General features: G+C 32.4%; 7 protein-coding genes across 7 annotated transcripts; 4 read left to right on the top strand and 3 right to left on the bottom strand.

Annotated features, from left to right (window-relative positions):
- Nucleotides 1-116: 116 nt before the first annotated feature.
- On the bottom strand, nucleotides 117-1,319 carry pab2 (Polyadenylate-binding protein 2). The gene is made up of 6 exons (XM_061305625.1): nucleotides 1,164-1,319; nucleotides 980-1,066; nucleotides 679-785; nucleotides 541-628; nucleotides 381-469; nucleotides 117-214 (listed from the first exon to the last, which is right to left on the bottom strand). The coding sequence occupies exons 1-6, from the start codon at nucleotides 1,218-1,220 to the stop codon at nucleotides 157-159; spliced, it is 486 nt and encodes a 161-aa protein (XP_061160959.1). The 5' UTR covers nucleotides 1,221-1,319; the 3' UTR covers nucleotides 117-156.
- A 17-nt stretch (nucleotides 1,320-1,336) lies between these two features.
- FLAD1 (Phosphoadenosine phosphosulfate reductase family protein) lies at nucleotides 1,337-2,668 on the top strand. The gene is made up of 5 exons (XM_061305624.1): nucleotides 1,337-1,618; nucleotides 1,651-1,766; nucleotides 1,797-1,896; nucleotides 2,148-2,402; nucleotides 2,547-2,668. The coding sequence occupies exons 1-5, from the start codon at nucleotides 1,389-1,391 to the stop codon at nucleotides 2,650-2,652; spliced, it is 807 nt and encodes a 268-aa protein (XP_061160958.1). The 5' UTR covers nucleotides 1,337-1,388; the 3' UTR covers nucleotides 2,653-2,668.
- A 352-nt stretch (nucleotides 2,669-3,020) lies between these two features.
- On the top strand, nucleotides 3,021-5,001 carry TpMuguga_03g00086 (uncharacterized protein). The gene has a single exon (XM_758012.2). It carries the CDS (start codon nucleotides 3,039-3,041, stop codon nucleotides 4,968-4,970), a length of 1,932 nt encoding a protein of 643 aa, XP_763105.1. The 5' UTR covers nucleotides 3,021-3,038; the 3' UTR covers nucleotides 4,971-5,001.
- A 265-nt stretch (nucleotides 5,002-5,266) lies between these two features.
- TpMuguga_03g00085 (uncharacterized protein) lies at nucleotides 5,267-6,596 on the bottom strand. The gene is made up of 2 exons (XM_758011.2): nucleotides 5,960-6,596; nucleotides 5,267-5,730 (listed from the first exon to the last, which is right to left on the bottom strand). Exons 1-2 carry the CDS (start codon nucleotides 6,392-6,394, stop codon nucleotides 5,281-5,283), a joined length of 885 nt encoding a protein of 294 aa, XP_763104.1. The 5' UTR covers nucleotides 6,395-6,596; the 3' UTR covers nucleotides 5,267-5,280.
- A 10-nt stretch (nucleotides 6,597-6,606) lies between these two features.
- On the bottom strand, nucleotides 6,607-9,747 carry gcs-1 (Glutamate-cysteine ligase family protein). The gene is made up of 3 exons (XM_758010.2): nucleotides 8,688-9,747; nucleotides 7,103-8,620; nucleotides 6,607-6,931 (listed from the first exon to the last, which is right to left on the bottom strand). Exons 1-3 carry the CDS (start codon nucleotides 9,460-9,462, stop codon nucleotides 6,621-6,623), a joined length of 2,604 nt encoding a protein of 867 aa, XP_763103.1. The 5' UTR covers nucleotides 9,463-9,747; the 3' UTR covers nucleotides 6,607-6,620.
- On the top strand, nucleotides 9,741-10,878 carry TpMuguga_03g00083 (DExH-box splicing factor binding site family protein). Its single transcript, XM_758009.2, has one exon. The coding sequence runs from the start codon at nucleotides 9,763-9,765 to the stop codon at nucleotides 10,564-10,566; it is 804 nt and encodes a 267-aa protein (XP_763102.1). The 5' UTR covers nucleotides 9,741-9,762; the 3' UTR covers nucleotides 10,567-10,878.
- TpMuguga_03g00082 (uncharacterized protein) lies at nucleotides 10,863-14,164 on the top strand. Its single transcript, XM_758008.2, has 5 exons — nucleotides 10,863-13,107; nucleotides 13,317-13,417; nucleotides 13,489-13,594; nucleotides 13,644-13,784; nucleotides 13,925-14,164. Exons 1-5 carry the CDS (start codon nucleotides 11,023-11,025, stop codon nucleotides 14,093-14,095), a joined length of 2,604 nt encoding a protein of 867 aa, XP_763101.1. The 5' UTR covers nucleotides 10,863-11,022; the 3' UTR covers nucleotides 14,096-14,164.
- The last annotated feature ends 111 nt before the right edge of the window (nucleotides 14,165-14,275 follow it).

Here is a 14,275-nt window from a genome sequence, read left to right as displayed (position 1 = left end):
ACCAATGGGGTGTGTGTAAATTCACTTCACCCAAACTTCCATTACCACACAACGACACAATAAACAATATCAACAATAAATAATATTAATATATATTAATATATGATAAAAATAGGATAAAAATAATGATGAAATGGTAAAAAGTTGGAAAAAAATTTAATATGGTTTGGAGTAATCACGGTGGAATCCACGATACGAATAATACCTACCACCTCTAAACACATTCATAACCATATAGCATAGTAGCTATAGTATAGTAGCTATAGTATAGTATAGCTATAGTAGTTAAGTAGAATGTGATAACTACTAAAATCGGGGAGTCGGCCTATAATTACTAAATCTCAAGTATATAATACTAGTTATATAGTAGAGTGGTGTACCTGGTGTAAGAGCGATAGGGTCTAGATCTGGATCTAGAAGTAGGTCTTCTACGATTAAATCCTGGTATATTCTTCCGCTTAGGTATTACCTAATGATTAAACTTGTAGAGTATAACTAGTATGTAAAACTGTGTAATTTGTATAGCGGAGTAAAAAGTACTTTGATAATACGTTCTTTAAAAAGTGATTCATTGAGCATTATGGCGTTATTAACGGCATCTTCATTAGAAAATTCAACATAAGCATATCTAATCCAAATGTTATCACGAGTTAACTCAGTAAATAAAATGAGAAATACCCTTTGGGATGGCCGGTGTATTTATCAACCATGATTGTGATTCTGTTTATTTGACCAGAAGACTTAAAAAACTCCTGAAGCTCCTGAGGCTTCGTCGAATAGTCAACCTATCCATAAACATACTTTTAATATCACAAATTGTCGTTAAAAATTGTTAAATTAGTTAAATTATTGTTAATTAAGTTGAATAATTGTTAATTAAGTTGAATAATTGTTAATTAAGTTGAATAATTGTTAATTAAGTTGAATAATTGGAATAATGAGAAATAATGGGAATAAGTTTAAGAGTGGAAGGAAGTACATTTCCGACGTAGATTGATCTTTTATCGACATCTTCGTGGTTATCGGTATCCATATCATCAGTTACCATTTGGCAATCGGTCATACCCTTGAAAAATTATTAACCAAATTAATAAAATAATATAAAAAATATAATAATTAAGTATAATTATGTGAAATGAGTGGATAAGTTTGGGTGACTGTACCTGGAGTTGTTTGAGTTCATCATCTAAAACGGTAAGTCGGTCATTATAAGAAGTCATCTTGCGATTATGTATAAATTATTTTGGAAAGGAACAAAGACAAATTAGAAGAAAAAAATAAATAATCATTAATTAGATCAGCACCACTTTTACTCTAATTTTCTAATTATTCCGTATATAGATTAATAAATTTGCTTAAGTTATTTAAATTGTTAAAATTACATTTTTATGAATTTATTTAAAAAAATATTTTACGGAGTGTATTCTAGATTTTATTGTACGAATGTAAAATACGTAGAAACTGAGTTAAATAACTATGGCAAAATACTGAATAGTAATTTTAAGCCTTTGTTTACACCTGGTCACACAAATCCTAAAATTAAGCTTAAAAATTTTAATATCAACGCTTTTTCACTGTTAATTAACAATTCCATACAATTAATATACAATTCCCTCGCGTATCAATTTTTATTTTAATTATCTGTTGTAGGGATTATGGATTCAGAAATGTTTACGTATCATTTAACGGCGGAAAAGATAGTTTAGTGGCATTACACATTTATAGACTAGCATCGCATAAATATTCTCCACACACTCAGCCTCATGGTAATAATTCGTTCGTTTTAACACCTGTAGAATTACAAGTCGTCTACTTTAAAGATCCGAACTTTAAAGAATTCACCGAAATCACACAATTCATACATTACATCACCAAACAACTACACATCAACATGACGTATACCACTCTACTCTATTTACCTTACCCCATTTATTACCATTTTGCAACCTTTTTGTCATTTATTTATTATTTACAATTATTTTTTGGTAAATGAGTGGTTACTGCAGCAGAAATGGAGGAAATTTTCCTCAGTATTTCGTAACCCGATCAACTTTTGCAATTATTTCCAAATTTGTGTTTTTTCTAATTAAATTCTGATAAATTTGACCAAATAATCGCATAGTTAAAATAGTGTTAATTATGTGTAGAATGGTGGAGAGTGGTTGGAACGAAGGTGTGAAGAGTTTTAGGAATGAGAATTTATGTTTTATTCTCGGAACGCGTAGGGTGGATGAGGGTTGCAGCAGTTTAAGCGAGATTGAACCCGGCAATTCAGACGAGTTTAAATTCCTCAGAATTAATCCGCTGCTCAACTGGTCTTATCATGACATTTGGAACTTTTTACTCTTTTTTCAACTCGATTATTGCACTCTCTATAATCAAGGCTATACTTCCATCGGAAGGTAATATTCCAACTATTATACCACTTATTCACTCAAATACCTTTCTACATAGTTATAGTTAATTCTTATGGATATAGTTAATTTTACACAGTTAAAATAGTTAATTGTGTGTGGATATAGTTAATTGTGAATAAGTGATTGTAGTAGGGATGACACGGTATGTAATGAGTATTTGAGGATCGGTGATGGTTATTTACCAGCATATGAGCTGGTAGATGAACAATATGAACGTTGCAGCAGATTAAAATAATATCCCTACTCTTTAATAGTTCACAGTATTTAATGAGATAATATTAACTTTGAGAGTTTTGTGACTAGTAAATTGTATGTTACATAGGGTATGAAACTAGGGTTTACTATATCCATGCTGTACCTAGCACTAGTATCTGGACTAATATGTATAGAGTACTATGTATTATATTAAGTTAATGCACTGTATCGTATAATTTAGTTGATGTAAGGTTTATTTTGAGATTTGAACAAAATTTTGTATTTTATACAATTTCACTGGTATATCAATATCATTATTACATTTAGATCTGCTGGATCTGTATGAAACATAGGATCTGATCTATTTAAAGATCTAATACCCCAAATATTGAAGGTTTAGATCCACCAGTTGAATTAAAATTAATTATGAGCGAAATGAATGAAGTGAATTTATCGTCAATAGATAGTGCTTTCTCAGGCTTCTATTCAAAAGACCGTCCGTTGTTCACCTTAAACTTAAATATAAAAGAATCCAAGGATGATTTTAATTATTTTAATAGAAACAAGTTCAAGGAGTATTCATCATATTATACATATGTATTTAACAAAGTATTAGAAGATGATACAGTTGTTTGGGAGGCTACATGTACATCTGAATTTACCGGATTTGTATTGGTTTATGAAGGTGATGAGAAATACATCTTGATAATACCATTCAATGGAAATTTGATACTATTCCGTAAACTAAAAGATAACACGTGGGAGCGTATTAATACTGAAATCAATTTGAGTAAGCTGAAATTGTATAAACAAGAGGGTTACAATCATATATGGCATGCTTGTTTTACATTAGAAAATTGCGAAGCTTCTAATAGTCTTAGAGATATGGATATATTAGATCATGACTATTATTACGATCTTGAGAAGACTAATTTTAAAGTCATTTTCAATAGGTTTTGCCATGTCATCTCGCATGAAGAGAAGGAAATTTGGAAACAAACCAAAGATAATGCTCACCACGGACATCTTATCTCTCTAAATTTCGACCTGATTTCAGGTTGTGTAACTATTAAGTTCGTAGATGGAACTGATGAACCTCTTGATCTGAATGGACCAAGCAACAAACGACCAAGAGCTGAAGTTGAATCAGTGAACCAACTTAATGAGAATTCTGAACCAAGTAATGAAAATGTAGAGGATAAATCAGTGTCACCTGAGGTTATAACTTTAGATATTAATACGATGATGTCGACAAACAAATATAAAACATTTTGTATGCCCAATTACCATTATTTTAAAGCTAATAATGGTTTTGTGTTTGGGAAGATAGTTTACCGTGATAAAGTGATTCTTGATACAGACGATCCCAGTAAGTATGTTACAGAATACAAGTGCCGTGTGGAGTTTGATTGGAAACTTCAGAAACATATTGAATATTTCGAGTCTATTAGACCTAATATTGATAAGTTAAAACTTTATACTAAAAATGGTATAGAGCTCAATCCTGATGACTATAAAGTTGAATCTACAACACATTATTATCGTATTGTCTTTAATAAGAAGTTATACAAGATAATATATGATGACAAGGTCTACTGGCGGTATGATTATTATAAATCCGATATTTTCCCAACCGGTATATACTTTTCATACATAAATAGTAACATGACAATCAGTTTTCCTAATGGAGTTTATAGGGATATAAAAATTAGGGTTGATTTGTTGAAAATGTATAAACAAAATAGGCATGGTAATAAGGTACAACTGGATGATGGAGATTACGAAGTGATTACACCAGACTATGATAAAAAATCATACATTTTAAGAGATTATATTAAATGTACCGAGGTTCGGTTTGATGACTATATCGTCTGGGAACACAAATCTGGGAAAGAATATCCAAAATCTATATGCTGTTACCATCGCTTTGGCAGAGTTGAGATCAGATATGATTCATATGTAGCTTCATTAGTTAGATTTGGATTTCAAAATTATTTCACCTGGTTTCTTTACTTACCGAAGGATTTAAAATTTTATAAAGAGGACAAAAATGGTAATAGTGTGGAGTTGAGTGAAAACAAGTACAGAATTGAAATTACTGGTATTTCATCAATTGCGTATATTCTTAAACCTGTTAAATGTAACGAGATAAGATTAGGTGATTCAACTGTCTGGAAACGTCAAAATAAAAAGGCTTTTCCTAGAAAAATAGTTTATAATCTTGAGGGACCCAGTATTTCGTTGTACCGCAAACATACTCGATTTGGCGTTTATGAAAAAAGATTATTTAAATTCACAAGATACAAAGGAATATGGAGACTTATATATGACTATTACAACAAATCATTACAAAAATGACAGTATTAACATAATTTTGTATTATATGAAATATATGTTATAAAATATTAATATTTTAGAAGAGGATTTTTGGGTACATGGTTGATACCTAGGATGCCCAAAGACCCTGAAGCTATAGAACCCAAACTACCCAGAATAAGACTCTACTATATGTATAGTATATAATATAGAGTAATATTATGTATAGTATATAATATAGAGTAATATTATGTATAGTATATAATATAGAGTAATATTATGTATAGTATATAATATAGAGTAATATTATGTATAGTATATAATAAGTGTTTATTATGTATAGTACAAAGATTTAATCGGCATCACTGTCATAATCATTTGATATTAAACTATTCTTCTCTTTACTCTTTATCTCCACTCTTAACCCACTCTTCACATTTTCTACAGTATTCACAGTGTCCACAGTATTCACAGTGTCCACAGAATTAACACAAGTATCCTCATTCCCAGCACTATCATATTGATCATCAGTGTCAACTAGTTCGGGTTGTAGATATTGGTTAAAAATTTCATTTTGTTGTTGTTTGAATAAATTAATTTCATCTTCATTTACTTGTTCAAATTCTAGTTTTTTACTCTGTAGTGATTGTAGTGTTTGCTCTGCTAGGGATTCACGTTCTCGCATCCTTCCCGCACGACGTTTCAAAGCCGTTAAACGTTCCAATTCCTCATATTCAGCAAATGCATGGTCTGCCTTCTCACTCATCTTCTCCGTCGTTCCCATCAACTCATTTTTCTCATCCTAAACATATTTACACATAGTTATTCAGTCTACATAATTATTAAGTTTACACATAGTTATTCAGTATACATAATTAAGTTTACAAATAGTTATTCAGTCTACATAATTAAGTTTACAAATAGTTAGTCAGTCTACATAATTAAGTTTACAAATAGTTAGTCAGGAGTTAAACATATTCGGAAGGGGTTAGATACAGTAATACTATGCTAATAAGTGAGTAGTGTGTTACTTGTAGTTTATCTAATTCTTCAGTGGCCAGTTTGGCGTCTCTATTTGCGTCGTAGGTTCTGGTCCCGCCAGATTCCAGGGTGTAGTCACCATTTTTAGGATCAGTTTTGAACACGATTTCATGTTTACAGTTTGGGCATTTGCCGAAGAAACGCCACTTTACAATGCCCAAATAAGTATCATTATCAAGTCTCTGGACACGTGAATTGAATTTTGTACCAACATAAGTGAAATCACGGCAACTCTCACAGCGAAATGTAAATGGAAACATCATCCGAATGTTCATTAGCTTAGAATTTCCGTATTTCAACTTCAGTGCCAATGGACTTTCCTTCTTGCCAAATAAATCCGCCTTTAACACCTTCTTATGACGCAATAAAGCATCCGGGTCAAAATCCGGTGGTATATACTTATTCAACACCTTCCTCTCTGACATTTTTACAAATTATTATTAAACTTTACAAATTATTATAAAATTCTATAAATTGTTATTAAATTTTACAAATTATCAGATATTCTTTTAAATTATCAGATATTCTTTTAAATTATCAGATATTTTTTAAAATAATCTTGAAGATTTTTAAATTATTACAATTTTCTTGAAATTATAAAAATTAAAAAAATTATAAAAATTAAAAAAATGTAAAATGGTAATTAAAATATTATTGACAGGTTAGGTGGTTGATGAGATCATAGAGGATATCATTGTGAATGATTCCATCGTGTTGGTATGAGGGGTGGGCGTGTATGAATCTTCTCTGTTTGGTAGCGTTTGTGGGCGTTTTACCCAAAGTTAGCAGCTCAAAATGGTTAAAATACACCTTCATTTGTGAGTAAAATTCGGGCGAAACCTCAGATTTAGAGTACTCAAACTCCAAATAGTCCAACACTATTCGAAATAAACCAATTTTGCCAAATAAAATCTCATGCAAACTATACCTTCCCACGCCAACCTCCTCCAAATTCACCACCTCTACAAATATTTTTACACCATTCTAGGAATACTTGTGTTTAGTAATACGTATGTTTAGTAATACTTATGATTAGTAATACTTAAGAATATAGTGAGAAAGTCCTCTAATAACTATCTAGAGTAAACCAAACTAGGCTGCTAGTCTAATTACACAACTGAGAGTGAAATTACCTGAATTGTGTATGTGATTTGGGAAGTAAAAGAGTTGTTTGTGGCAGGATTCAATAGTGCAGGCCAAATCAGTATTAGAATCCACCAGTGAAATTGGCATGTATAAACTTAGTCTTAGCCGTAATAACACCCTTACAACATATGATAAGACACTTATAAACATCACATTTTCCTCATCAGTCATTTGTATATCCATCGGTCTAAACTCTATTCTCCACGGTAACTCTTCATCCACACTCACACCAATATTTGAACTAGTATCAGTGTGTACTGGGTTATTTGAACTATTACCAGTGTGTACTGGGTTATTTGGAGCATTACTTGTGTGTACTGGGTTATTTGGACTATCACTTGTGAGTACTGTGTGGGTGAGTTTGGGATGATTGAATCGTATGGAGTTCCAATTAGTGGCGTGGAAGACTTGGTAGTGCATGTCGGTAGCGGTACAGTCAACTTGATCTAAATCTTCTTGATAAACTACCAGCGGCTGGTAGACTAAATTGTGTGAAATATACCGTGACAAGATGGGATCAACGCCCAATTTCACCAAGTTAACATACGCCGTAGCATCAGACGCCACTTGAATATCATTCAAATATTCATAATTCTGCATCAAAAGTGGGCAGTTTTGGATATAAAGTGACGTGGTGTTGTATCTGCCCTTGAGTATATAACTTCGATCTTGGTCATCAAGATCATCCATTGCCTGGACTAACACGGGCCAACGGTTATCAATATTCGATAACTCACCTCTAAAGGCAACAGTTGCCGAGGAAAGTGATAGGAAAATAGGTGTCAATGGTATTAACTGATCATGTAAGTAACGCGCCTCAGAGATATCCAGACAGCCAAATGTTACCTGTAAACAGGCCATTCCCATACCAAATCCCACAGTGTCCATATGTATCTCCGTTACGGTGTTAGGTCGCACGGCACACACACCTGACTCCACACCACCAACCTCAGTACCATCCACATTATCCACATTATTAATCATGGGATTGGTGCTGTTGACGGGAGTATTCACACTGGTGGTATCACTAGAATTTACAATACTATTAACAGTACTATTAAAGGTAGTGTTAAAAGTGTTAAAAGTGTTAAAAGTGTTGAAATTGGGATTGTAAGTTTGTGTGTGAAGTTGTGGATCGTACATAAACACTTGTTCGGTAATGTAATTATAAACTCTCATCTCATCGGTGGTTAGGGTGTGAAGAGTATTTGGGGTACTGGTGTTGGTATCACTGGTGGACGTTGAGCTATTACTAATCGTATCATTAAGATTTTCCGTATCGGTGGATAAATTAACCTTTTTAATTAGTTCAAGATTAGTAAAATTTACGGAACTTTTCTCACTCTGGTGACTGTGCTGTGTGAACAAATTTGCACTGTTATTTGACAATTCATAAGCTAATTTACGCTGTTTTTCTGATAATAAGCCAAACAGTTCCAAATCCCATCTGTCAGCTATTTTCACATTAATACCACGCGTAGTGGTATTCTTGTGATTAACCACGCCTAAACAATTATTACTACAGTTAACGGTATGTATAAAATAATTATCTGGGTTAAGTAAAATTATTACGTGTATTGTTGAACTTGGGAATTCGTATGTTTGTCGGGTGTTTAAGTTTAATGTTATGTGTGATTTCAGTGAATCTTGAGAAGGGCGTGATACAAATGTTGGGGAAAAAGTCACTAAGTTTATACTCCAGCTCGCCGGTTAAAGGTTGTCTAAACTTCTCATCACCCAAGTAAACGCAGTCCTCACAACCAAGCCTGAGGAAATTAGTTAAAGTAGTTACTTTAGCATTGGGGAATCCTAATAATCTTAATATCACAGATAATCTTCTTCTGCGCTCATTAATACTAGCTCTGATAGTGTTTATATAGTTAGACTCTAATTCATAAGGTTTATCTGGTATTGATTCTACCATATACGATGCATATTCCGGTGTAAATATACACTTCTCCCAGTCCACATCTGCGCCATCCTCTGTGCTATACGGTGTGTTATCCACTGTGTCGTTAACTAGGGTATTGGTATCAGTATTCCCTGGAGTATTCAGTACTGTGGAATCGGGTGCGTGGTTCCTTGTGGTACTGGAATTAGTGTTATATTGTTGTATGAGTGATTGTATATGAGGATAGATTGGGAGTAGTTGTGGTAATTTATGCTGATGATCAAGGTTGACGATGATGTATTCGATTTCATCACCGAAGAAGCGGGTGGAATCGAGTCTATTTCGGTGTTTGTGGAAAATAACAGCAAACTCTAGAGAAGCTAATTGACGAAGTTTACCTGAAACACGCCGAATCAACTCATTCTCCAACACCGACTCATCCCTCAAAAATACCATCACAATCCCCTAACATTTTCATAAAAAGTCCAAACTTTCCAGATTTTCCAAAATTTTTAAAATTTACAAAGTTAAAAGTTGCTAGATTAGAATTTGCTAAATTAAAACAAGTTTAGTTTAAAAAATGAAAAATTAATAATAAAATTATCAATTGATAAGAATAAAAATTGTGAAAATAAATCACAAAATATTAAAAAATATAAAATTATTAAAAAACTAAAAACAATATAAAAATTATAAAAAGTAATAAGATAAGGAAAGAATTGCCCGATTGTAAATTAATTCATTAATATTTTTATAATGAAATTTACCATATCCACTCCTAACTCTACTACTAATACTAATAATAACAGTACTATTAATCCGTTAGGAGGAGGATTTGGAGTGTTTGAGAAGGAGGAGAAGGAAGAAGTAAAAAAGGAAATAATTAAAGAATTCAGCCAAAAAGATTATAAACCTGCTGAAGAAAATATTAATCACGTAATTCCCTGTAAAAATAAATTAATTAAACCTGTTAATCAAGCCAACTCCACCACTAATAATGAGTTAAAATATGGCCTGAACCTCTTTAACTCCAATACATCTGAAGATACTAACACTCATAATACAACTGGTGATACCACTGAGAACACTAGTGATACTACGGATAATAGTAATAATACGGTGGATAGTGTGAATATTGTGGATAGTGTGAATATTGTGGATGATGGAGAAGTGGATAAAAATTTGTACGAAGAATTATTTAATACGAAAGTGTTGAAAAATGATAATATAAAGCCGATACTATTGAATAATAATAAAACAGATGTTGCAGTGGATGATAGAGTGGATAATTTGGGGAAAATGTTAAGGGTGGACAAATCGCAATATGATAAAGTACCGGTAGAAAACTTCGGAATGGCAATGTTAATGGGAATGGGTTATAACCCAAATAATACTCAAGAAAATGATAATACCATGAAAAAATATACTAAAAGAATTTATGAACGAGGTGGGCTTGGAACTGATACAATTATGCAAAATAATATGAAAATACTCCAAGACAATAAACACATGTCAAAATTACAACAACACACCACCAACCATAAACCAGACAAATCTTAAATTATTATTCGATCAAATTTATAGAAAATAATTACAAAAAACACTAAAATTTTAAAAAAGTCAAAAGTTGATCGGGTTAGGAAATTAAATTTTTCCTCCCTCAATCAAATCTTCCCCTTCAATAACACATTTACCAAATTTTAATTACAAATAATAAATAAATGTTAAAAGGTTTCAAAAAATATAATAACTGGGGTAATGCTAAAATTAAAAGAAGAATACACAGTAATGTGTAAATTTTGGTTGGGCGTATGTATAATAGTGGAATCCAACAATATTTCAAATTCTATTAATATTTTTCAACCTAAACAATATTCATTAAATTGTATTATATTAGTTTGTATTATATTTGTTTGTATTATATTTGTTGTATGGGTTAAAAATTGCCCTAAATAAATTATTAATATTGTTAAAAAATGCCAATAATATATTAAATAGATGAAAGTAATGTAAAAAATGAATAAAATTAGTTTGGGATTGGACTATAAAAATTTGTGTAATGAAGTGGTTTCTGAGGTTAATCGGATTTTATCACTTTGGAACAATCGTAGGAATAATATGAAATGTTCCAAATACTTCACTGATGATTTATTCCTTAAACTTGCCGCGAAACATTATGGACTCTCCAGCCCTGATGACTTCCTTCAAAATTCCATTAAATTCCATAAATCCACTCATAACAATAAACTCATTTACGAATATTTTCCAACCAACACTGTCAATTGTAATTCAGCCAATGGTAACTCAGTAAATGGTAACACAACCAATGGTAACTCAGTAAATGGTACCTTATCCAATGTTAACTCAGTTAGGAGTGTTAGAGGAGATAAGTATGGACTAAGAGGAGACAATGATATTTGGTTAGGATATAATAAATATTTATCATTTCTCAATATTTCTCTTCATTCAAGTCATTTTACTAATTCTCTGGATAGTATTGAGGAAAATACTACCGATTCTGCTGCTACTAATAGCACTGTAAATACTGTTACTACTGTTAATACTAATAATAGTGTAAATAGTGTAAATAATACTGTAAATAGTGTAAATAGTGTGGAGAATGTTGGAGAATATACAATATTTGTATACCCGTATATGCGTAAGACCTCGAGAATAATAGTTGACACACTTGGTAGGGTGCCAAATTTGTTATCATATTCTGATTTGTCAAGTGTGATTTATGTGTGTGGTTCGACTGGGAGTAGTAGAATTCTCTCATTCCTATCAAATCTACTCAATAATTCCATCAATGCTATCCATCAACAATATAATATTAACACTACTCTATGGCCTTGGATTAGTAATACGGATACTAGTGATACACCGAGTTTCAGCAGTGATAGTCCGAGTGACACAGCTGATACTGTGGTGGGACTGAGTACCAAATTGAACATGCTGCTGGATATAATTCATACAAGTATGATATTAAATTACAGAATGGATAATGAGGATAATTTATTCCGAATTGTCGAATCCTTGCTAAAAAATTGGGAATCCACAGTTAACTCTAGTATCACTAACCCACCTAACATCACTAACCCACCTAACATCACTGACACTAGTATATTGGATAACTCTGAAACTAGGACATTGGATGACTCATTACAAATTGTAGAAGAGTTGGATAGTGGGATATTGGAGAAGATAATGAGTATATTGGTATTTAAGGGTAGAATTGGAGGATTGGGTACTAATGAGATAAGAGTATTTAGTGATTACGTATGTGACAGACTACACCGAATTAAGCCTAAAGTACTTTCTAATCTTGCTCTAGCACTTGGTTACTCCAAATCACTCGATGAATTTTGGATGTATACCCTTTCCAAACATATTATTAATCTCATCACTCATAGTACTAATGGAACTGAGTTAGTCAATTGTGGTAACTCAGTTACTAGTCACACGCATAATACAACCACCGGACCCTTATCCACCGGACCCTTAACTACTGTGGACACTACTCCTGGTAGTGCTGAGATTACCAGTACTATTAGTTCCACTGTTGATATTAACTGCGTGGATGAGTTGGATGAGGAGGATGTGGTGATGATAGTGGATGGGTACTCAAATGCTGGTTTAGAGGATTATAATTTCTATTCAGTAGTATGTAACAGTTTTTCTGATAAATTTGAAAGTTTTTCACTGGAGAATAAAAATATTATCATACGCTCTTTGTCTAAAGTCAGACACCAAAATCATCCAATCACGTCACAATTCGTTAATACACTACTACAACACGTTGATAATATTAATAAAAGAGTGGATACTTTGAGTAGAGTGAGTATAATGGATAGGGGAGTGAGTATAATGGATAGGGGAGTGGGTATATTGAATAGGAGATTTGATAGTTTGAGTAATGTGAATGGAGTGATGGATAGGATAGTTGTTGGTATGGTGGGTGGTGGAGTGATAAGTATATTTGATTTGGATTATAAAATTGAGAATATTGATCCTTTATGGAAATTGTTATCATATAAAGTTAAAGAATCTTATGATATCTGCTCTATTAGCTGGATACCCATTGTTGTCATCAATTTTCCTGTATGTTTTCCCCGTTACGGTGCTTGTACTAACCACTTTTTCTTTAGTTACCCATTTACTCAACCTCTTAGTTATCCCCTAGGGGACTCTATTTAGTCCTCCTTTACACCTATTTCCCCAGTTATTTCCATCCTTACTTAGCTATTTACTAATTGGTTATTACTACTGGATCCGTAGTGATAGTTAACAGTGTGAATAATGTATTATAGAGTGTGGTATCATTAGTGGATTTTTTACCGGTATGGTTAAGACATGTTAGTTTCACCATTAATAAACTAAGATCGAGAACATACATGATGACTATTCAAAGGTATTGTCACACTAGTTAACCGCATTTATTCATTAATCTTAACAATTAACTTAATATATGTTCCATTTTAGGAGGCATTTGTTATTGAGACATGCATTTGAGTTTGGAATTTTGCCGAAATCACTACTGAGCCAAAAATGTAAAAAACTACTCGACGATATCTGCAATAAAAACTATGTAACACTACACTAATAGTTATATTATAATTATACTAATTAATGTGTAGATAACGTGTAAGGAGGATTATATACCAGAGAGTTCAACGTTTCATTTGGAGGTTTGCGCATGCCTCAGGGCACTGGGAGTTACACATCAACGTGAAATCAACGTCGTACCCTTTGTCATGGATATCGTTATCTCACCCAATGTAACAAATAACAGCTAATTTATCATCCTAGTTACCCTAATTTAGTGTTATTTAACCTAATTTATTGTTATTTGCACATTAATTTATCATCTTAGTTACCATAATTTATAGTTATTTATGCGGTATTAATTGTATTGTAGAGTATTGTGGATGTGAAGACGAGTGTGGTAACGGAGGCTGAGAGATCAACAGATATTGCCCGGTGTGGTTATACGTTAGAAGATGACCCTGAAGCCTTTCCGCTTAAATATAACAGGAACTCACCAAACCACAGGAAACGGAAACAAGAAGTCTATACCAATTTCAACTAACAATTTCTCCCAAATTTTTCAAATATTTTTAAAGCCTCCGGGACGATTTTTTCAATATTTTACTAAATATTTGATTATATTAGTGAAAATTTGATTATATTAGTGAATATTTGGTTGTGTTGATAAATTTTAAAAATTGTATAAGATTAGGAGTATCGGTGATTGGATCCCATTTTCCAC

This window comes from Theileria parva (assembly GCF_000165365.1).
Source record: "Theileria parva strain Muguga chromosome 3 map unlocalized ctg_530, whole genome shotgun sequence".
Taxonomy (NCBI): Eukaryota; Apicomplexa; class Aconoidasida; order Piroplasmida; family Theileriidae; genus Theileria; species Theileria parva.
Note: the sequence above shows the minus strand (reverse complement) of the source record. Positions and strands in the feature narration are given on the sequence as shown.